The following is a 23,631-nucleotide window of genomic DNA, read 5'->3' as shown; positions in this document are numbered from 1 at the left end:
AAATATTGGGGGCATTAAACTACTTTTCCCTGTTTTCTGTCCCTGACTTCAGATTTGGTAAATGCTGGTGTTGGAGTTTGGCCCTTGTCTCATGAAGAGGGGGCAGTGGAGGCAGGGGCCTGCTCCCCAGGGGCATCCTGGGCCGGTGGGACAGTTCGGGCAGCGGCAGGCGCGGTCAGCAAGGAACGCTGAGCGCTCTGTGCATCGCGGTGGCTTCACGGCAGCGGTCGGAGGCAGGATCAAAGTCGACACCCCTCTCTGAAGCTGGGGACCAGGAGACTAGGCGGTAGGGGTGCAGAGGACAAACCTTTGACAAATGGGCATTATTCTGGGGATCCGTGTGGGTTTGGGAGTTTTAGTCTGTAGTAAATGTTGGGACCTTGGGAGCGTTTTTAAAAAGGAAAGTCTGATGCCACTTCAGATGCTGGTCCGTAGATGTGTGTGGAGCCTGTGGTGTAGGCAGGGGTGTTGTTGGGTCCTGGGGAGGTGCTGAGATGCGTAGGAGTTGGTTCTGGCTCTGGCACTTCCCGGCCAGTGGGAAGGGCAAGCCCGACTGTTGTTAACAGCACATCTGTGACCATCGGAAGAGAGATGTGTCCGGATTCATTAGGATGAGGCTCCTGTAACAGAGCCCCAACAATGTCGGTGGCCTAAAGATAACAGAGGTTTATTTTCCTGTGACAGTCTGGGTGTGAACTGTCCAGCTCAGCGGGCAGCTCTACTCCGCTGGTCGCACAGAGACCCGTGTTCCTTCCAACACCTCCTGCCACTCGGTAGTGGGACAGTAGGTGGGGCCTTACCACCGGCCTGCGCGATGCTGGTTGGCCACGGGCGCGGCCCTTAGTGTTGCCTGCGGGTCCCCTGCGGCACTTGCCAACGTGGACCTCTGGGCTGGATGGCCAGGCTTTCTGATTCAGTGGGTCCTGGCTGGGGCTGAGTCATGTGTGAGTGTGGCTGGGTCACAGGTGACATTCCTGCTGCTGCTGCTCCGGGGCTCCTGCTTCGAGAATGTGGAGCCTTCCAGTCATCCAGCAGGCAGGACAGGGACCCCCCCACCCCCGTGGTCACAGCTGTTGGCCGGAAGTGGCACACACACAGCCCTGCAACTCACATTCCTTCTGCTGGAGCTTTGTCACATGGCTCCAAGGAGGTGGGTGGGGGTGGTTGGTGAATGCCTCCTTCTGGGGCGGTGCCCAGCCACAGCTCTGTGGGGTGGGAGGGTAGGGCAGGCTCACCACAGTCTGGAATCATCTGGGGAGAGAGCGCTGTAACCTGGGGTTGGATGGTCAGGGCACAGTCGTGTTGGAGCCCAAATGTGGAAGGGAACAGGTGCTGGTGGCTCAGCAAGAGTGCGGCTGCTGGTGGAGGAACCAGTTTGCAAGGGAGAGCGAGGCAGGCTCGCTCCCTCCACAAACACTGGTGGGTGGCGGGGGCGGTGGGGGTGGGTGGGGGCATGGCTGCGTGTGGCTGAGATCAGAAGGTAGACTGGCAGGGCCCGATTGATGGTGCAGCTGATGAAAAGGCAAAGGTGTTTCATATGTGAAGAGTCTGCATCCCAGAGCACTCTGCGCTGGTCCGTGGTCACTGGCCTGGCACCGGTGCTGCGAGCTGCTCTCGGGAAGTGAAGCCGCCTGTGCACGCCCGTGGGCGCTCCAGGGCTCCTCCCTGCATCCCGCTCGAATGAGAGCCTGCTCCTTTTGAGGCAGCCAGTTCCGTTTCTGGACAGTGGCGGTCATTAGCCCACTCCCCCTAGGCCACTGGAGACATGCCCTTCTTTCTTCACATGGCTGGAGTGTGAACAGCGGCACTTCAGTGACTTAGGCGCAACCCCCCCTGAGTCTTCTGTGTGGAATTCACGGGCTTGCATGTGAGCGTTCCCAGTGCTCCTGGGGTGGGAAGCCGGGTCGGAAAGTTGGAGTCCGCGTCTCGCCCTCTGTAGAGCATCGCGGTGTTGGCGTGCTGTCTGGAGATCTGCCGCCTTTGCCTCCGTTGTGCACTTGTGTGCACAGACATAAAGAAGTGCCGATTCAGTCACCAGCGTCCTCTGTCAAAAGTACAGTTGAGACAATGGTAGAAACCGCCAGGCGTGCACCGGGCACGGTTTCCGCAGGCGCGGTGGACGCACTGTGCTCCGCCGGCTGATTGGGAGTCCGGCGTGAGACAAAAAGCTTGCCCAGGGCCACGTGGCGCGTTGCCACAGGTGGTGTGGAGAAGGGCCTGCCGGCTGCTGGCTTGGGTTGGGCATCTAACAACTGGGCGCTGAAGTCAACACTGAGCCAGGGCCGAGTGCCGGCTGGGCCAGTCTCCGCGTCCGGGTCCCCAGCCCTGGCAGCCCTGTCCCCGCTGTACAGATGCGGGTTTCCCTCCGATGGTTCGCACCAGCGGGTGTCCTCTTCTTGAGACGTGTCCATGAAAACCATTTCTTCAGTCAGCGAGAACAAAATGCGTCTTGGGGAACTCAGTTCTTTTTGAGGCTTTGCTTCACTCCTTGTGTTTCTGGCCTGTCTTTGTGCGCTGTGTGTGGTTCGTCACAGATGCTGCCGTGTGCGTTAGGGTGTTGCTCCTGGCCAGGCCGAGGGGGGCACGGCTCCCGGTTCCGCTCATGTTGCTGGCACAAGATGCGCGGCATTCCCAAGCAGCGTTTTTTCATCAATAAAGGTCATTGTCGTGACTTAATGGAACTGCATAAAAATTGAATGCAGTTTTTAAAGTTTCCTTTGTTTTAAGGTTAAGGTAGCACACTAAATAGTTTTGCAAGTAATGGGATTATAGAATAATCTAATCTTGTTAGACCTTAAAAAATTTTGTAGCGTTGGTTCAGTGACTGTAATGTTTATTTAAACAAAATTGGGCATATGCTGAGTATAAAATTTTTGTGATCTTTCGTTATTACTTTTTGAGAGTCATCTCCAGTTCTGTTAAGTGGCTTTCCAAAACCCACCCATCATTTGGATGTGTGGCTGCTTAATTACTCCTCGGTCGTGTATGATTTTTGCCATCCGATTTCACAGCGAAATTCCTCATTTGTATGTTGGCGCATACACCTGATTATTTTGAAACAATATGTAAAATCACTGTTTTTTTAACAGCTATGAGAACTTTTCCTTTTTTCTTAAACTATTATTTGTTCATTTTCTCCTTTAATTATGCTTTCCCTTCTTTTATTTCTTCATTCTTACACCCTTTAGATTTCAGGGGTGTCCAGCCCGCAGGCTGCATGTGGCCCAGGATGGCAGTGAATGTGGCCCCACCCAAAACTGTCAGTGAACTTGAACCTTTTGTTTGCTCATCAGTTTTCATTAGTGTTTGTGCACTTAATGTGTGGCCCAAGACTACTCTTCTTTTCACTGGCCCAGAGATGCCGAGTTGCTGGCACTTCTTGGATGGTGGTGGTGCATACCAGTTGGTGGCCATAAAGCTTCCGCATCTTAGAAAAGCTAGTTTTTAAGCCTCCGAGCCAGTTGGAAGTCTACTAGTAGGGGTCCCCCACTCTTTTTAAACAAATCAGTTGCCTAAAAGCACTTGCAGAATTTCACTGTTATGCTTAACCTTTCCATGTTCTCACTGCGGTTTGTTAGGCGTCAGGAGAGTCAGACTCACCGTGAAAAGGGCCATGCCGCTGCCTCGGGGACACAGGACACTGGACAGGACGCTCAGGCCTGAGTGTCTGCTGCCTCATGCACAGGGTCACAATGAGCCACTTGAAACGAGGTTTTAGTGAGCAGAGCCTCCCACTCGTCCTTTGTCCGTCAGCTGGCCCTGCCGCGTGAGAGGTGGAGGGCCAACTGCACGTGCCCTTGGTTTTTCTGCGGCGGGAAGAGAAGAAACACACGGTGCCGCTCTGCTTTGGGGGTGTATTGTGGAGGCAGGCAGGCAGACACCCAGCGCCAAGAGCACGCACCACATGTCCCTCTCAGCCGTCACAGCGGCCCTGCCAACCTCTCTGGCCCCACGTCCTGCTGCTTCTTCTCCTCGCTGTCACTTACACCGGCCTCCTCACAGTTCCTCGGGTGTTTTCAGCGTGTTCCTACCTCTGGGCCTTTGCACTTGACATTCCTGCTGCCTGGCTGGCTGGTGGCTTCCTCCTTTCGCTTCCTGCAGCTTCCTGCTCAGGCGGTCACGGAGGCTGTCTGATGTCCCCTTCCGACATTGGAACTCCCTGTCAGAGGGCTCTTTGTGTCCAGTTTTTAAAATGTTGACCTTCATTATGTTACACACCTTGTCGCTACACATCCCTGTTTATCGTTTGTTTCTCTCACTGAAGTATAGTCTCCACGAGAGCGGGGACTTTGCTTTCTGCACTGACTAGGCCTGGTCCCTGGAACAGTGCCTGGCATGTGGCAGGTGCTCAGTAAACATCTGTCACTTGTGTGAATAAACTATGAGCCTGGCGATGGTTTCTGCTTTTTAGGTTTCATTCTTTAAGCTAACTAAATGTAACTTATCAGCAGCAAAAGGTAAAATGGGCGACGTGTTTTAGCTCTAACCTCTGTTTCGTTTTTGTAGTTCAGCTTAAGATTAGTCAGTATCAGTGTGGGAACCTGTTTTTCTCCTGTCAAGAGGCAGTGGTCTCCGAGGTGATGGTAGGGAACCGGGAGCTTGACACTGAACCTGTGAAAGCCGCCGGTCCCTCGTGGGTGAAACAGAGGCTGTGGCAGTGTTGGCTTTTCAGGGTTCAGGGGTCAGCAGCCTGCCCCCACCAGGTTCGGACCTGGCTGAGAGGGGGCGCCGGACCTGGCAGACGTGGGTCCGATCGTCAGCCTTCCGGGTCCAGGCTGCGTCGGACTGTGTGCCTTGGATGTGCTGCTGCCCGGAGTTCCCAGGACTGTCCCCGAGTTACTGTCACTCCCCCAGCACGGGCAGAGCTGGGCGTCTGCAGCCCTTGGAAGGCCCAGAGGTTTAGTGAGGATGACATTGCGCCTTCTCCCATGGGGGTGGGGTGGGTGGGAGTATCCACAGGAGAAGGAACACGAGGCCCAGGAGGGTCCCTAACAAATAGTGCCTGTCGTGTGGGGACCTCTGCAAGGCATTTTCTCTGCAGAGGGTGGGAGGTAGGAGGAGCGCTCCGTAGCTGTCAGCCTTCACCGCTGCCACTGCTGCCGTGGGCACCGCCACTTGCTGCCCCGTGCCAGTTTTCCTGCGTGCTCCCTAGCCCAGACCAGGAGCTTCTGGGGAGGGACTGCGCATCGTCTCTCCAACTGACCACGCACCGTCTGCAGCGCTCGCCTGGGCGGTCACGGGAGACGTTGGAGGAAGACATCCGTGGGGAGGGTGTGGTCTGTGCAGTCAAGAGACAGGGCTGTGCCTTCCCGTCTTTTTAGACCCGGGGGGTGGGATATGAAAGGTGGACACCAAGGAAGGGAAGTGGAGACAAATCTTTTTACAGATTTCTCAACAGTGGCACAGTTTCTGCCCCAGTGAGGCGCCCAGCTGAGCCAGACAACACTCGCCCCGGGCACCTTGTTGCACCTGGCCGGGCTGTCTCCTTTCTGCCCCCTGCACAGAGGCGGGGATTTAAGAATGTTAACATTAGGGAGTGTTTTCTCATTAAAAAGTAAAGGCAGAGGTGGAGAAATTAACATGGAAAAAGTATAGTGAAGCTTTTTGGGGGGTCAAACACATGAATATGAAAAGTTAGTATGTTGTGGAAGAATGCGCATGCCCCTAAAACTTAAGAACATGGTAAGTAAGCCCTTGTCAGCGGCAGGTGCCGTTCCTAACAGCGGTGAGCCGCTCCGCCTGCTGCTCCGTGCAGCGTCCCTGGTCAGAGCTCCCGCAGTGCCCGTGCCCCGCCGGTGGTCTCTGTCACCTGGTCTCTGGCCCAGCAGGCGACAGGTGACGGGGGCACACTGCTCCGCCCCTTTCCCTGGGGAGACCGGGACCTGTTTTAACTGTGAGATGACTCTTCTTTTACTTCTCCCCGGGGCTTCCTGGTCTTTTCCGGCCATGATTTCCCTGGCAAACTCAAATGTCACCTGGCAGACACTCACCCGAGGTGTGTGCTCTGACTCCTGAGGCGCGGAGCCGGTGTTTTTCAGCATGTGCTGTGGCTGGTGGGAGAAGTCGGACGTGAGTCTCTTCTCTCCACTGTGTCAGCCTCGTTTTCTTTCCTGGAAATTCACAGGGTCTCCCACTGTCTTGGATGTCCTTAAATTTCACTTTGCGTGGGTACTTGGTGAGTTCGTTCAGTTCAGAGACTCACGTTCTTTAGCTCTGGGGAATCCTCTGGAATTATTTCTTAGCTAGCATCGTGCCTGCCTTTTCCTCGGTGCTGCTTCCTTTCTGGAACTCTCATTGTTGGGCAGTGGCGTCTCAGGCGAATTCTCTCTCTTTCTCTTGCACCCACATCTTCGGAGACTTTTCTCGACTTTATATTTCAACCGTGGTAGGTTTTATTTTCCAAAAACGGTCACAGCAGCATTTTCAGTATTCGTCACTCCCTTCCAAGGGAGGAATTTTTTCCCCTTGCCCTTGAACCTGGACAGGTTTATGACTGCATGACTGCTGCAGCTAACGGTGGCGTGGGGGCGAGTGGGAGTGAGGCTCGGTGGCTCTGGGTTAACTCCTTAGCAGGCTGCAGCTTTCCACCGGTGTGCGTGGCTCTGTTTCTCTCTCCCCCTCCCCCCTCGTGCTTGTCCTTGAAATCCAGTCTTGACCTTAACGATAAAATAGCCAGTTATTTTACCAGCAGATGAGTTTATTAGGGTTTGGCAGAGGAATCAGCGATTTGGCACATGCAAACTATGGTGAACTATAGGCAAGTGCGGAGAACAAAGGAGGGGAGCACTATTTTACAGAGAAAAAGGGGGACCTGGGGAGGGGCCATTACCAGCAAAGGCCCACACTGGGGGGGCAGTGAGAGTTGGGGTTGCTGTGGCTTCTCTTTAGCGGGACTGGGGCTGGGTAAGGGGAAACTCCTCCCCTCCTGCTGGGGAGTAAAGTAAGCTTCCTTCTACCCGGACTTGTACGGCAAGCTGCAGCGGGTGCGGCGTGCACAAGAGCTCCTCCTTCAGGGCTTCCCCATGCCGCCCTGAGTGAGGTTTTCCTTTGTTCATGCCGTCACCAGCCGCCGTGTCGTGGGGGAGCTCAGGGCGCACAGAGGGGCCGTGCAGGTGTTTCCACCTGCAGCCTGGGCTCAGGTCACAGAGCGCGGCCAGCATCAGCTGTCGGCATGTGACGAGCCTTTGCGTAAATTCAGTGCGCGGCCAGCGCCGAGCAGAGCAGCATGTGCTCCTGCCCGACTGCTGTCATGTTGCAGGTTCAAGAGCAAAAGGAATGTTGTTTTTAAGCCACCAAGTTCAAGGGTAATTTATACATCATCAAATTTCTCAATTTGGCAATCATGTCTTGAAAAATGTTTATTGAATGATAACATACAATGAAATGCAGAGACTGAAGTGCCCCAGTGTTAGGTTTGATTAGTTTTGGATGCTGGTGACCCGGTTGCGGTCCCTTGAGCACGTGTGTGCCTTTCTCATCGGAGTCCAAAGCCACTAGGCCACCCCAGGACTGACGCCCGTCTTCACTCCTTTGCCTGCAAGATGCGCTATGTATTTTTGTAGAATTAGAGATACTTGGAAGTTTTTACACTGTAAGAAGCTTTTCAGATGTGAGTAGTTATTAATATGAAAAGTATTTATTTTTCAGCCCTGACCAGTGTGGTCCAGTGGGTTGGATATTGGGCTGCAAAGCAAAAGGTCGCTGGTTCGATTCCCAGTCAGAGCCCATGGCTGGGTCATGGGTTCGGTCCTCTGTTGAGGCACGTACGAGAGATAACTAACTGGTGCGTGTATCTCTCTCACGTCAGTGTTTCTCTCCCCCTCTTTCTGTCTCTTCTCTCTCTAAAATTAAAGTATTTATTTCTGGCCTAAATTGTTTATTAGGTAAGAATTTTATAAACGTGACACATTAGCAGTAACGGTGGAGCCGGAGTGTCGCGCCCTCTCTAGGCTGCACGCGAGGACCACCTAGTGTGGTGGGACCTGGGGCCCTTTCCAAGGCCACCGCTCTCAGCCTGCCGATGTCAGCCCTCGTGTCTCCCTGTGCTTGTGGACCGGCCTGGTGGCCCGCTGGGTAGCAGTGTTCCTCCCGACAGCCTCCTGGAACAGGTCGTGAGGATGGCCTCAAAGAATCTGTGCGTGGACCCTGCACCAACCCCATGAGAACCCGGGACTCTTAGAGGCCACAGCGGTGCCCAGCTCGCTCCTCAGCGGCAGGCCGGGGGGCTTCGGCCAACTGGCGGCTGGTTTGCACCCTAAGGGCCAGGTGTGCCGTCGGTCGCGTCCTGGGAACAGGGTGCTCGCGGCCGTCACAGCCACGTGAATACAGGAGTTGTGATGTAAACTTACGTGGCCTCGTGTCGCAGCCTGCGCACCTCATCCGGCCTGGCGGGGCAGAGTGGGGTGGGGGTGGGGCCTGGAGCGCGGAGAGCGGGTGGTTCTGCCAGCAGTGCGCCCGGGGAGGGCCTCGCGTCCCACGGCCATCGCCTCCGTGGCCCCTGGACGTGCTTGTGAGCGTCCGCCTAGGCTTACCCGATGGCTGTGACACCTTTCTTTCCCCATGGCTGCGGCCAGGAGGAAAGAAATAACATTTTTAAAAGTATTTGTTTTCAGATGTACTTTCCACTCAATTAAAATGCTGTTCTAGCCCTGGCTGTCGTAGCTCAGTGGATTGAGCTCAGGCCTGCGAACCAGAGGATGGCAGTTCAATTCCCAGTCAGGACACATGCCTGGGTTGCAGGCTGGTTCCCAGTGGGGGACACATGAGAGGCAACCATACATCTATGTTTCTCTCCCTCTCTCCTTCCCTTCCCCTCTACAGATAAATACATAAAATCTTTTTAAAATATTTTTTAAAATGCTGTTCTATTCCTGTAGGTTAGAGGCAGTGCCAAGGACCTGATGGAAGACATTTTGCTTGTATCGAGTCTCTTTCCGAGAACAGTTGAACAACAGTGTTCAACCGATTTTCTCCTTGTCGTGCGAGGAAGCGTGTGGGGCCGCCTGCCTTTGGGCAGACGCCTTTGCGGGTCTGCGCCTGCGCGGGCGCGCCCTGGTCTGCGGGTGCCTGAGGCTCTCGGAGCAGTGACTCTGCTCGGTGGTTACCTGGTTTCTGCACGTCCGGATGTCAAATGGATTTTTCATTTGTTTGTACATTTTTAGACATATTTTACTTAAGGTTTTATGAGAATACTTTATGAGAGTGAAATGGAGATCATTCTTGACTCCTCACATGCCGTAAAGAGTTTTATTTGTAGCTGTTTACTTCATTATTTTTCTAGGGTGAAAGAAGTGTTGAGGGGGAGGAAAGGGCTCTGTCATCAACGTGCATTTCGTTTCTGCGAGTGAAGGGCGGTGTCGTTCCTAGTGAGTTAGGAGGACTGTGAAGCTGACATCGGTGGGCTTGGGAGTGGACCCGCCCCCCTCGCCGCTTTCCCAAGGCTCCTTCCTCTGTTGTCAGCCATGCGGTCCTGCGTCCCTTCTCAGCCGTCCTTGAGAACCGGCAGAACTGAGACGCTGGTTCCCACTGGTTCCCATGGGGGTGGCCCTCAGCATCCCCTCGACTCCTCGCCGGGATGGGCACAAACCCTCGGGAGCACACGGGTCCCACCAGGCCCTCAGGGATCCTGGCCAGACCTTGACCCCGGGGACCTTTGGAGAAACTCAGCTCTTGTTTTCTCCCAGTTGCAGGCTTGTCTGCGTCATTCAACAAGTCTCTCCCCTCGCGCCACGGGCAGCCTCGCCGTCCACCCCGTGTCTGACCCTGTGTCCACCCCGCCCTCCCAGGCATCCCTTAGGCCTCCTCCTGAGCTGGGCAGCACCTGCCCTGCCAAGTGACAGGTGCACTGGCCGCCACCGTGGACTGGAGACTGTCATCCCGGGAAGGCCCCTGATTTCTGTTTGTGCTTCTTTCTCTTATAAAATGGAAGGTCTTGATTTTACACGGCCTTTTGGTTCTGAGAATTTTTAGATGATATCACATGAAAAAATTTCCATCTGTGTTGCTGACCTGGCCTTTTCATTTCCCTTCACAGGTCAACTTCGTGGTGGGCCAGCTCTCTGCCTTGCTGGCAGCTGTCTGGTTCCGAACCTACCTGCATTCAAGCAAAACGAGCTCTTTTATAAGACATGTTGTTGCTACCCTTTTGGGCCTTTATCTTGCACTTTTTTGCTTTGGATGGTAAGTATTTTTATTTGAAGACTTTGGACATCTTTGTGAATGGGGTGTGTAGCAAGATGCATGCTGTGGGGCTTTGTGCTTGTATTTACTTACAGTGTTTTACAATTTTTACTTTAACAGAGACAACAAAGAGTGGAGCATGGGCTCTGTCTCTTCAGTCGGGGCGCGGGGCAGGCGACTGTTCATAATTCATGAACGAGGGCAGGCGAAGGGTGGAGACGTTTTATTCCATCATGAATCGTTCTTTTCACCTGTTTTGTAGGTGTTTTATGCCAAGACAAAGAAACCATTTAAAATAGTTAATTTTTAAAAAATTTCTCTGCAAGTGACTTTTACGAGTCCGGTCAAACCCACTGGTGGAACTGTACCCCCATGTGTTAGAGCCTGCCATTAGCAAGCTGAGGTGTTCTGTTTGTTTTGGTGGGAAGAATTATTTATGATGGAAAGCTCTTATTTATGACCCCTGGCACGTTCTCTGGGTGTGTCCTCGGGCTGCCCCGAGGGTTTGCATTCTGAAGTGCCACCTCACTGTTGGTGCCCGCGGCCAGCCGTGAGACAGAAGAGTTAGGAGCAGAGACCTCAGTGGGAAGGCTGCTCAGAGGCTGCTTCTGCGTCTCCCCTGCAGGGGGCGCTGTGCTGCCGGCCGCTGGCTCCCACGCACTAGACCCCGTCCGGGCCTGCTCTTTCCGCAGACTCTGCTTCGGGATCGAAGTTCCCCGAGAGCCCGGAAACACACCCCCTGCCTGGAGGTTCAGTGGCCGCTCTTGTGGGGGAGCATCTGTGGGACTTGGGTGACGCCTCTGCATCCCTTCTAGGTGCTGTTTCTGACTCTTGTGAGCGCTGGAATAGACAAGACTTCTTCATCTATTGTTTGCCTCTGGCGATTGCCATGTTTCCTAGAAACCTGTGAAAATTAATCAGTCCCTCCCATATTGCCCGGTGACCAGTCTCCTGATAGACACTGTGTGTCGTCTTCAGATCCGAGTGTGATCTCTTGTCACGAGTACACGTATGTGACACAGTCTTTCCTGTGAGTCGGCTGATGAGCCCGGCACCAAGGAATGGACCAGAGTCACACACGGTAACTCTGCTCTTCACTCAGCTTTTATCGAACACAGGTCCACTCAGAGTAGAACATCAACACACATTAATGTCCTACTCACACCCTGACAGTCTAAGGAATCACACACACACACACACACACACACACACACACAGAGCAATCAGTAGGGGTAACGAACCCGGGTCCCAGAGTTTCATTCTGCAGTTCTGGGAGACAGCACGGTGGGAAGGGAGTCATCAGCGCTTTGCAAGGAAGGGTCTCCAGAGCCAGGTGGGCAGGGGGCAGACGACGTCCCCAGTCCAGCAGGGCAGAGCCCCCAGTGGCCGACGCCAGGGGAGACCAGCGTGGCGTGGAGCGGCCCTCCGGGGTGTGGAGCTCGGCCGTCTCAGCCGCGGTCTGGGGCCTGCCTCCGTTATGCCCTTGGGAGTGGTGCACCCCACCCTTCTGGGTCTCTTGGTTAGTGTCTTGGCACTCCTGATGGCGAGTGGGGACTTTCCCCAGGAGCCCATCTGTGGGTGGTCTCGCTCTGCAGACCCCGCTGTTCTGACCACGTGGGCAGGTATCTTGGGTGTGTCTCCTCGCCAGATGTGTCTACTCTGACTTAGGTGGTTTCCCTCCTGAACCAAAGTGTCGCGGCTGCCTGGCAGCCGTCTCAGGTGACATAAATGACTCCACTTTGTTTCGTTTACTTCATGCTGTCTTGACTGGACCAAGGCCATTTTATTGGTCCTGGTCTCTGCATCTTCATTTAGAGCCAATACGGTCTTTTCCACCTCCTTGGTAGCATCAGTTTATATAATCAGAATTTTCTTAGGGTTTGCAGGTGATTCTGTGTACAATTCTTGTAATATGTCGTGCCGTAGTGTGTGTGCGCGTGTGCGTGCGCTTTACCTTTTTATTATGGCACTTTTTAAGTATAGAAGTAACAGAATAATGAGGCGGACACCCACACTCCTGCCACCGGCTGGAACAGCTCTGGGAACACCACCCTTCTTATTTTATCCCTCCCTGACGCACTTTCCCGGAGCACCTCTCAGGGTGCACATTCCACTGTGAGATAGGTCAGTATTCAGTGTGTATTTGGACATAGCATATTTTAGGGAGTCCTCTGGGAAGGCTTTTAGTTTAGGGACACATGGAGGGGCTTATAAATGGGGGGGAGATGGAAGGGTGTGGCTGGGGGGGGCACCGTCGCTGTGCTCAAGGGCCCTGCCTTTCCCAGGGGCTTTGTGACTCGAGGAACCTGCCCAAAGGTCAAGTACTCCTGCTCATTTCAAATTCAACGTGATAAGCAGGGCTTTAAAATAGAGTGCTCTGCTCTTTTCTTGAAGGAAGGCCTCGTTTTCATTCCTTTTTCTGGGAAGGGAGATTGTTTCTGCCCTGTACCAGGTGTGCTATCCCTGTGCTTGTCGGTGTGACCAGGGAGGCCGAGGCCTCCCCTCTGCTGCTTGGGCACTTGGTGATTTTAGCCTCGAAGGTGACAGAGCTTGACAGCACCCCTCCGCCCCCGGGAGGGCGGTCTGGCAGCCCTCTGAACGCAGAGTGGGCTGTCCTGCCGCCTCTGTTGGGCTCAGCCTTTCCTTTTTTCCTTGGAGTATCATTTACAATGTCCCTTCAGCTAAGAATTAACTTATACTTTCCTAATTTCTTAACTGTCTTTGGTGACAGTGTAGGTAGTATGAGGGACCTTCCACTGTAGGTCAGACAGACCTGACTCCACTCTGGGCGCCTTGGCCGGGCAGCTGGGTGACTTTGGGTGTGTCACTCGGCCTTCTCTGTGGAACAGGCCAGCGATGACCACGTGGGTGGAGCGAGGCAGTGCTGCCAAGGGGCTCATTTGTCACGGCAGCGGCTCCTGGTGAGCACAGGGGGCTTTTGCCCATCGCCACCACCGCCTAGTTGGTGGCCGGACTGGAGCGTGCGTGTCTGCCCAGTCTCTCCGTTCAGGGTGCGTCATTAGTGTTCAGGTGGCCCGTGGTCAGTGCGTCCGTCTCCGGGGACAGAGGCCGCCCATCGGCTCTTCGTGGTCAATGCCCAGATGGTGCCTGTCGGGGGGCCGTTGGGTGGAGCTCTGAACAAAGAGGTGCTTCTCAGCCTTTGGAAACACATGCTCTTTTCTACTAAAAATAAATTTTTACTTGCCTTTAGTGCAAGTTGGAGTTCCAAATAAGTAAAATGTGATGTTACTCTACAGTGACGCAGGGTAAGGGACCGTCCTGTTTTCAGAGCACTTAGGTGTCCTGAAAGATTATGACACACAGTCTGGGGGCGGGGGGTCGACCCTGCCTCCCCCTTGAAGGACCAGCTAGCAGACGAAGGTCCAGAAAGAAGCAACTTTGGTTTCGGTGTCAGTTGGGGTGTAGCGAGGCACACGCCCTTTGAGCGCAGCCCAGACCGAGGGGGACTGGGTGAGCACAGACCGCTCAAGGCGCCGTCTGACCTGCGCTTCCCTCTCTGGATGCTGCCCAGTCGAGGGCCGTGTTGTGCCCCAGGCCCCACTTCCCGTGCGTTTCTGCCAGTCCTGGCAGCTAGTGGGCGCTGGTGGGTGGGCCTCATGCTCGTTTCACTCACGAGGACAAGTGGGGCGCTGCACAGGGCAAGTCGCAAAGACGGTCCCAGGGCTCCCGAGGCTGCTACTCACGGTGGTCCGTGAGGCAGGCGAGTGCGGACCCCTCTGCGCAGGGCCACATCGCAGCAGCCGGAGGCCGGCCCCCCACATGGCGCCACGTGCGCCCTCCACCCTGGTGCTGGGGCCTCGGGCACCCACCGCGGTGGGAGGAGAAACGAAACTCAGCCTCTGGGCCACCACACGCTCTTCACGTTCCCAGGAAGTCTACTCACGGAAAAGGAAACACGTCCCCGAGTCTGCAAACCTTGCCGGACGGGCATCTCCAGGGAGCGGTGTTTTCAGGTAGCAGAGCCCTGGGGGCGTCTGGCAGTCGCCCGCACTCCTGCGTCAGGTCTGGTGGTGAAGCGCCAGGGCTGGCAGACACTCGGGGTGGGCAGTGAATTCAGAAAGTGTGTGTTCTCATCATTCTTTTCAGCTTGTTTGATTCGTGCTCACATACGTGTTCTTCCTGTGGCCACAGGGGCACTGCGGGCCTGTGCGTGGGCCCTGCCATGGAACCTGTTTCTTGTTTGTAATGTCTCCACGGGAAGCGTGTTTGAAAATGTAGCTAACGTTGCCACGTTGGAGTTGCCTGTTAGTCCATAACGATTAGGTTTAACAGTCATTTTCATCATGGGTTCAGGATCCTAATGAATACTGTACAATTTGTGCAGCTATTTGAACATTTTTTCATGAGTTATGCGTGCCGCCCGAGGACCTAGAGCACGTGTGTGCACATGTACGCGTGATCCGGGACAGGCAGGGTCCATTTTAGAGCCAGGGGTCCTGACTGTGTTTGGCCTGAGTTTGGTGGAAGGGATGGGTAAATGGGTTCTCTCGTTTGGGGGTGGACTCCGAGTTAGAACGGGGAGACTGGCCGTCCCAGCCAGGAGGACCTGTAGGGCGGTGCCTGCCCACTGAGGACCGCGTGGGTCTGCGTGAGGCGGCGGGTCTGGCTCGAGCCGTCCCATTTTCAGAATGGACAGAGTCCACGCGCTCCTGAGCAGAGCCTCATGTTCATGTCTCTGTTGTCTTGTGAGTAATCCACGGGGTGCCGGGGCTGCCGTCTGGGGTTTGGGCTCATTTTGCCCAGCTTTCCTGGGGCTTGCAGTGTGGGCCTCCCTCTCTTGGTGTTCATGGAAGCTCTGGTTCTTCACTTTTCCCCTGGGAATGTGTGTGTCCCATGTAAGCCCTTTGAAGCCTAAATCGTTGCGACCTGGCATTTGTGAAGGGCGTCCACCCGTCTAACAGTGCTCTCACTCTTCACAGGTACGCCTTACACTTCCTGGTCCAAAGTGGGATTTCCTACTGTATCATGATCGGGATGGGAGTGGAGGCCATGCACAAGTAAGTGGTCGGTTCGCGCACGTGTGCATAAGTGTGTTCCACTCTAGCACAATCAGAGCAAAGTAGAATGTTACCACATTCACAGTGATCCTGAGCTGTGACCGTTTTCCGAGAACTGTCCTAAATGCAAAGACAGAACCGCCGGTGCACACCACTCGTCTGTCTCCCTGGAGCCGGCTCTCTGGCCTGCAGAAGCGCCGGCACGCAGGCTGGGACGCCCTGGCGTGCGCCATCCTGGGCTCTGGAGGAGGGGCAGCAGCAGCCCAGGCCTCCACCCGCTGCAGGCGGGTGGTACCTCCCCACATGCTGTGACAGCATGAATGTTCCCAGATATCTCCAGCTGTCCCTTGGGGGACAGAACTGCCTCCAGTTAAGGCCACTAGTTTAATCGAAGAGGTGACGGCTGTGGGGAGGAGTGAGGTGGACTGGAGAGAGACTTGGAGGGCCTCGTGACTGATGGGAAGTGTGGATGGGGCGAAGGAGTCCAGGACGGCTGCTGGCTGGACCGGCCGGGTAGCCGGAAGCCCCATTTCCTGACAAGGGAACCCTGGAGGCGGGGCCGTGTTCAGGGATGAGTGTTTCAAGTGAGCGTATATTTAGCATCTAAACAGTGAACACTCAGTGAGTCTTTGCTGGATACACGCAGGGCTGGGTGTGGAGGTCTGGGTGGGACGTGGGGATTTGGGGGAGAGGTCTGTGCAGCCGATGTGGTCGACCCCCTGGGGCAGAGTGGACCAGAAGATCCTAAGCCTGCGATGACGTGTACAGTGTGTTCCCAAATTCTGAGACACACATGACTGCATGAATGTGACAGGAAGTCTGGACCTGGAGCTGCCAGATCCGACCTCCAGTGCAGACGCGGTGGGCACCCCTCTGTTGTGCCCGCTGACCCTCAGTCTCCTCGGTCTCCATGGACGCTATTTGCACCGGCTTGAGGACACCCACGTTGGCATGTTCTTGTTCTGTGTTTATACGAGGAGTAAAACACCCGTCGTGTAGTTTTTTGTTTTAACTTTTCTATGGGAAAACTTGCTTTGAGTTCCAGGAAGTCGAAGACTCTCGGAGCACAGCACAGCGAAGCCCCATTGTGTAAAGGTGAACAGCAGACCTGCGGGTGGTTAAAATGGGAAGGGTGGACAAGCCTGCTGATCCTGAGAAGTGCAGCCGAAGTATTTTCTTTGTGACTCAGCAAGTAATGCTCAACAAAACAGCTGACCAGAAGAAACATAAAAGGTGTAGAGAGAGACAGTAAAATGGCACGGATCACGTGGGCAGCCAGGCTGGGACGGGCTGGACGGGCGGGGCTGTAGAAGACGATGGCACACCTGCCGCCCCTCGGCCCGGCTCTCTACACTCTGAGCTAACGTTTCGCTGTGGTGTTTCCAGAGACTCAGCGCGGAAGGGCATGTTGGTGCTTAGCCACTGCGATGCACTGTTCTCTTGGGGACATTAAAGCTGTCAGTCACGCAACAGATACCTGTCGTGCCGGTGCTGGGGTCCAGCGACAGGTGAAAAGACAGGCTGTCTGCACCACATGCTTCCCATTGGCCTTGCTACGCCCCTGCAACTGCGGACAGATGGACAGATGGGAGCTGTGCCCACGTGCCGAGGGCAGGGCCCTCTGCAGGCTGAGCAGAAGCAGAGTGCAGTATTTGGTGTTAGGTAGAATTGCGCTGAAGCATGTTTCTTAAAATGGGGAAATACTACAAAGTTCTTTCCTCAGACTCCTCCTTTATTGATGATAAACTCGAGCAGCTGGCCAGGCCCCAGGAAAGGGTGGGACTGACACTCAAACTTGCACCGAGTGGCCGTTGCGGCTGACTGGGTGAACGCTGGTTTGGAGTCAGCCCTGCCCGGGTTTGAATTCGGGCCCTGCCAGATGTTCATTAGCTTGGGGACCATGGCCAAGTCCCTTTCCCTTCCTGGGTCCAAGGTAGACTGAACCAGTGACTCAGCTGACTGTGGGCATCCAGGTGAGCTTTGCCTGGACAGAGGGCCTGGCCAACAAGAAGAGGCTGTCAGATTCTGTGGGGGGGTGCTTCCAGAGGTCGTTCTTAGTGACGTAGCGTTTCTGTGATGTCCAGCAGAGCTCCCTATCAGTGTGCATGCTGTCACGGTCACCGCCATGCACGGAGATGCCGCGTCCCTCGCTGCAGAGTGCGGACTCTGGGCAGGGCGCTGCGTCTTTCTCTAGCCTCTAGTGGGTAGATGCTGGCCGCCCAGAGGGTGAGGCTGTCCCTGCAGTTTTGCTCGGTTGAGTGGTGCTTTGCTCTCGCTTTTGAGTCTTGGTTTTTTTTTTTAACATCCCTGATTTTGGCTTGGTTGAGTATTCTCAAACAGATGTATTCGTTTGTGCTCCAGGCCTTAAGGAGCACAGTTGGTGGCCTGACTCTCAGCCCTGCTCACGTTTCCTGTCTCCTTTCCTATTCATTTTTCTTGCCCTTAGCTCACCTTAGAGCTGTGGCCCTGGGGACTGGGCAGTTTGAGCTGAGGTGGCCTTTACATGGATCCACGGGGCCCCTGCAGAGCCGGTGGCCCAGTCCATTCCTCCCCTCGCCTCCCGAAACCTGCCACTATGAAGGGGACTCTCACAGCACGATCCCGGATAAAAGCGCTGTTGGGAGATGCCGGAGCCCCGCAAGGACAGGACAGTGATCTTGGCAATGCCGTCTGGTAGCCTTGCATTGCTTGAAAACTTGTGCTCACGAGGTTAATTAGCAGTGGTTAGCGGCTTTGCGGCAGCTCTGCGGGGAAAGTGCTCACTTCACTGAGGACATGCCCGAGGCCCCCTGAGAGGGCGCAGACTCTGGCAGGAAGGGAGCCAGACTCCTGGGTCTTCTCTTTCCTGCTCCCTGAGGACCTGGTTCAAAAGTGGTTTGGAACTCAGCTGTCCGTTCGGCGTTGCTGTGCTGAAAGTTGACTTTCACTCGGAAGAGCACAGGTAATTGTAAAATCGCTGTTTTGTGCTCTGATTGTAATGGGTAACGTCTCAGTCATCGCTGTGTGTCAGTGATGCAAGGAGCACGAACAGTGCCACTTAATCCTGGCTCAGCCCTCACAGGTGGGCGTGGTGGACATGTCTTACGGAGCGAGCAGTGAGTCATTGCCACCTGCGGCACTGGAGCGCTGGTGTCGGCTGCACCCGGGGCCACGCCCTTTCCTGCTGCACCGTGCAGGGAGCCAGCACCGGCAGGCTTTGTGCGGGTGTGTTCACTCCCTTCCCGCAGAGGTGCAGAAGGGTGCAGCAGCCTTTGTTGGCACACTGTGCTCAGGATTAAAGGTTTTTAAATATTCTCAGTTCCCACAGGAAGGTGCACCTGTTACGTGGTGGTAGGTGAGAGGGTGTCCGGCTCCTGTTGGATCCCTGAAAAATTTGTCGGGCCCAGCAGCCCTCCATAAAACCCGAACTTGGGAAAAAGCACAGTCAGACTCCTTTTCTCTGGCAAGTCAGTAGAGTGGACTTTGAATTCTAAATTTGATTTCCACTTGTAAACTGGATCTCCTTTAAGGAGGATTCCGTCATCCATGAGCAAGAACAGGACCTTTTCCCCTTTGGATTGAGGTTTTCACAGGAAGAGGGTGTGGTTACATTAACGTAGGGACACTAAAGAGACCCACACCCATCCCCTGGTAAATAAGGGTGCCACACTGGGTGTTGCCGTGATGTCGGACCGGGCTGGAACGGAGAGAGACCTGCGCAGGTTACTCACATAACGGGGTCTGCCAGGTCAGGGCCGTCCGAGATGCAGGCTGGCGACTGGTTCTCCACCTCCTCAGCTAAAACACGAGAGAGTTTGAACATGCTATTCGATTACATGATGCATCTTTCTTGTTTCAAAAATAACGATCATCTGTTATTTTTACAAATGTAGTGATTAAAAATAAGAACACTTCTCATTGGCCGAGCACAAGGACTCATCTCCTGGTTTTGAGTACTTTTGGAAATTAGTCTCACTCTTACAACAAGATCCTGATCTTTGCCTAAACTGAGAGAAAAATTACACACAACCATCTATTAGAATGATGAACAAAATCAGTTACGTGCCGTAACACCACACTTATACGTAAAATATGGGTGCACGTGGAGGTGTGTGTGGGGAGAGCTTGCCTGGCCGGGCTGTGCATTTTGACTTCAGGTGAGAAAGGAGGAGTCGTTCTGGAGAAGCAGAGCTTCCTGAATGGCGGCTCCGCCTGTGGTTTATTATTGTCGTGAGTGGGTTGGCACGCCGTACAAGCTCTGTTTTCACTGTATTGGGAACTCCTGTTTAATGGAATCTCTGGACTTGGACTTGGGAATCTGAATGGGGACAGGGTGACTTCTAGGTGTCAGTCACGTCGTTGAGTGCTTTTCACCAACGTTCCATTCACCTGTCCCAACGGTCCTGCGTAAGTGGTGTTCTCACCCACAGTACAGCTGAGGAAGCTTAGGTTCCCAAAGGTGGAGTCCCATGAACAAGGCCAAGGCCAGTGCCTGCCGGCCCCAAGGTCTGGGGACGCAGGCCCTGCTCCTCCTCTCTCCCCGGTCACCGCGGGTCCTGTGCTGTCCCACTGCCCACTTACCATGACTCTTTCAGGGGTTTTCTTTGTTTTCAGTTGGAGAAACACAAAGAGGCTTCTCTCTGCTTACCAGATAGCATGAACATTTTAGTTTATTTGTTTGAAAGAGTAACAAGTGCCATTCAGACAGGATATTGGGGCTGGCTTTCTCTTTGTCTTCATTAGAATACAGTGTCGGGACAGGTTTTAACCTTTACACACATATATGAGTAATAGTGATTTTTATATCTAAAATCACTTCTTTCATTTAAAATTGTTTAGACTTCTGTAAGTGCTGTTTATCAAAATTTATAATACAGACTTTAACATACAGTTTTAATGTCACTTGAACTAAAAATAGGATTTTAAAGTACTTTTAGATAAATTAATTTGTGTAGGGAAGCCATACGGACTTCCTTGCTCCAGCTCGTTGCACAGCCCTGATTTAGAGCAGCCGTGGAAGGATGGAGGGTGGTGGGAGGACTGTCTGACAGCCGGAAGAACTGCCGGGCTTCTTGGTACAGAGAGGTCACGGCAAGTGAGCCTGGACACCTGCGTCTCTGAATGCATCTTGGGCTTTCTCTCAAACTTAATGAAGCCCAGAAGAGAGATGCGGTTGCTGGGTTTCTCTGGCTCAGACGTTAACCTTGGGGTGTTCGGGGTCTGTGCCTTCATGTGACCTGTGTTCAGGAGGCGGTAACAGGCCAGGGTGGGCTGGGTGCTCTGTGCCTTTCATATTTGAAAGAGTCAGCAGCCCTGGCTGCTGTAGCTCAGTGGATTGAGCACGGTCCTCCGAACCAAAAGATTGCAGTTCGATTCCCAGTCAGGGCACATGCCCGGGTTGCAGGCCAGTTCCCAGCAGGGGCCAGTTCCCAGCAGGGGTCGCAAGAGAAGCAACCATACATTGATATTTCTCTCCATCTCTCCTTCCCTTCCTTTTTAAAGATAGATAAATATAAATCTAAAATAAATAAATAAAATTATTTTAAAAAAAAGAAAAAGTCACGTAGAGAACCGACATACTGTTGGAACTCCATTTCCTTCCAACACTCAAAGGTGATCAGAGAACTATTACTTAGACTAGTGTGCAAAGCTCCTGAGTGGGTGATCGAAGCTGTTTTCGTAATAACCCTCAGGCACGACTCGCCTTTCTCACTTCCCTGCTCTCCCGGGTGGACGGGCCTGCCAGGGGCAGCGCGGTGCGTGGCGCTGCCGTGGGATCGTTTGAGAATCCAGCTGTCTTCTAGTAAGTCGGGTGTTGCAGGGATTTGCACAAGTGTGTACTGGTGCCACTCGATTTACTAATTTGTTTTGGAAAATATACGTACATTCACAAAAATGTTGTTTGTATTGGCATGTTTATTATTGCAATTCTTGAATTCACAGCTATTTTTAAAATTTTCCCTTTTATTGTAATACGGTGACTGTTGATGACTGTTGTTAGTGTGGGTTATGCTTAGTTTCTGAGAGGGTAAAGGGTCGTCAGCCCACCACCTCTGTCGTCAAGGCCACCGAGCCCCTGCCAAGGTTCCAGTGTGTGTATGCTCTCGGTCTGGAGGCAAACTCTAAGAGTCTGTATTTTGAAAGATAAACTAATCTTGCTTGTTACCAACAGCCAACACCCAATTTGATATGTAGAGTTGAATCAACTGGGGAAATTTTTTGTAAAGAACCAGTAAGTGACTTCATCATGTTACTAATCCAGGTGTGAGAGCAAAAGTTGGATTTTGTAAAAAGGCTAAACAATAGCTGGGCGGTTCGGTTCACTTCTGCCGCCTGTAGAGAAAGTGAGACGAGGAAAGACTCAAGTAACTTCAGGCGTCAGGGTCACTGTTTGCGCCCGGCCTAGTCCGGACAGCTAAGCTGTGTTCCTCGTGTTCATGAGCGAGGCTTTGTAAACGAACAGAGTCCCTCATGACTTTTGTTGTATTTATGACTCACCGAGGTCTCGCTGTTCCAGCTGAGAGAACACCTGGTCAGAAAGGTGGGACAGACACCCCAGCAAACCCCAGCTCCCCAGGAGCAGCAGAATCCCGCTGGAGAACATGGGACTGCCCGCAGGTCTCCAGGAGAGAGTTCAGCGTGTTCTGGTCAGCAGACACTGGGGGGTGGCGTGTCTGTGCTCGGGGAGAAGCCTAACACGGGGCCTGGAGGGGCGGCTGCTTCCCCTACAGAGACCTGGATGGCTTTTGCTGGTAAAGAAGGTGGTTTTTTAAAAGTGTTTTAAAATTCCTCCATTAGAGTAGCAAACACATGATGGTTTTCCATGGACAGAACTCAGTTCACTACCTGGCGAGGTCTGGCGATCTCTTTGCCACCAAGACTTCACAAGGTGTGGATAAGTTTCTGATTTTCTAGGTCTTTGTTAGAATTCCGATTTCCCTACTGCAGAAATAATGTTTCCATGCCAGCCTACAAAAACCACGTTAATTGTTAGAGCTGCTTTTAAGGGGTAAGGAGGTGAACACATTTTCTCCCCCAAAAGATTTATAAAACTGAATGAACTTCTCAAAACCATTTCAGGGCTCTGGAAATTGACCAAAAGCAAAACAATTTGAGAAACATTTATTCCTAAAAAGCTGCTGACTTTTGAGTAAGAACAGTGGGAATCTGTGGTATTCTTGCCTGGGGTTACCCGCCTTCTTCATTCTTTGGCAGAGTAATTCTGCTAGTGCAGGCCTGGCCATGAAAACATGGCTTTGATACCGGAGGCAACTGGCTTGCTTTGGAGTGGAGGGCAGAAGGCCTGTGCGGAGGCTAACAGAGGATGCCTCCAGCTCTCCTCTCCTGAGGGCGGGCACCCCCACTGAACAGAAAGATCCTGGAATGAGAGAGCCATAAAGGGACTTGAGAAGACCTCTGCACAGTCCTGGCCGACTGGAGGCTGCGTCCTTGCTTTAGGGAGGTCTGGGGGGGGCAGAGACTAAAAGCTGGGAAGAGTTGAAAATTTCTGGACCTACACATGGATGCATCAGCAGAGGGCAGAAGACTTACTGGTTGAAGTGTATGAGCAGAAGCTCTGGCCAGTTATCAGCTGACCTCTGAGATATGCAGACACAGAGTGACTCCTGGAGCATTTTTTAAATGGAGAAATGAGGGCTGGTGGGGGGGGATCGGCCAGTTGAAACTGTCTCTAAATGGACCCCCAAACTTCAAAGCAGCCATTATAAATCTATTCAGAGAGTTCAAAGAAGATATGACCATGATTCAACAAATAGGGACTATATCAATAAAGAAACAGAAACTATGAAAAAGAACCAAATGAAATCCCTAGAGTTTTGAAGAGTAAATAACCAAAATGAAAAATGTACTGAAGTGCTACATAGTGGTTTGTGATGGCTGAAGAAAGAATCAATAAACTTAAAGGAGGATCAGTAGATATTAGCCAGTCCGTAGAACAGATGTAAAAATATCAAAGAAAAACAGGCAGCCTCGGAGACCTGTGAAGCATCAAGTACACCGACCTATGAGTAGCAAGAGTTCCAAAAGGAGAGTAGAGAGAGAAAGGGACAGAAAAGCGTTTGAAGAAATATTGATCTCCAGATCCAAGAAGCTCAACAACCCCAAAGTAAGATGAACAGATTCTCATGAAGATACATTGTAGCCACACTGTTGAAAGACGAAGACAATGGGAGAATTTTGAGAGCAGCAAGAGGAAAACAATTCATTACATACAGAGGATTGATACAGTTCTTACCAGAAACAGTGGATGTCAGAAGGAAGTGGAATGCTAAAAGAAAAAACAAATCACTCATAAGTTGTATGTCTAGCAAAGTTATCTTTCAGAAATGAAGGTGAAATAAAGACATTATCAGATGAACAAAGACTTGCCTTACAAGAGATTCTAAAGGAAGTCCTTTGAGTTAGAAGGTAGGGTAACAGGTGTTAACTTGAATCC

General features: G+C 53.0%; 1 protein-coding gene across 2 annotated transcripts in view; it reads left to right on the top strand.

Annotated features, from left to right (window-relative positions):
- MBOAT2 (membrane bound O-acyltransferase domain containing 2) overlaps positions 1 to 23,631 on the top strand; it is a 65,732-nt gene that overhangs the window by 13,647 nt on the left and 28,454 nt on the right. For both annotated transcript variants that reach the window (XM_053667159.1, XM_053667158.1), the window contains exons 2-3: positions 10,034 to 10,179; positions 15,120 to 15,197. In XM_053667159.1, coding sequence (XP_053523134.1) covers positions 10,034 to 10,179; positions 15,120 to 15,197 — 224 coding nt within the window. The remainder of the gene's footprint in view (positions 1 to 10,033; positions 10,180 to 15,119; positions 15,198 to 23,631) is intronic.

The sequence above is a fragment of the Artibeus jamaicensis genome, unplaced genomic scaffold (genome assembly GCF_021234435.1).
Source record: "Artibeus jamaicensis isolate MK-2021 breed Jamaican fruit bat unplaced genomic scaffold, CSHL_Jam_final contig_465, whole genome shotgun sequence".
NCBI classification, from domain to species: domain Eukaryota; kingdom Metazoa; phylum Chordata; class Mammalia; order Chiroptera; family Phyllostomidae; genus Artibeus; species Artibeus jamaicensis.
This window is presented reverse-complemented; position numbering and strand designations above follow the sequence as displayed.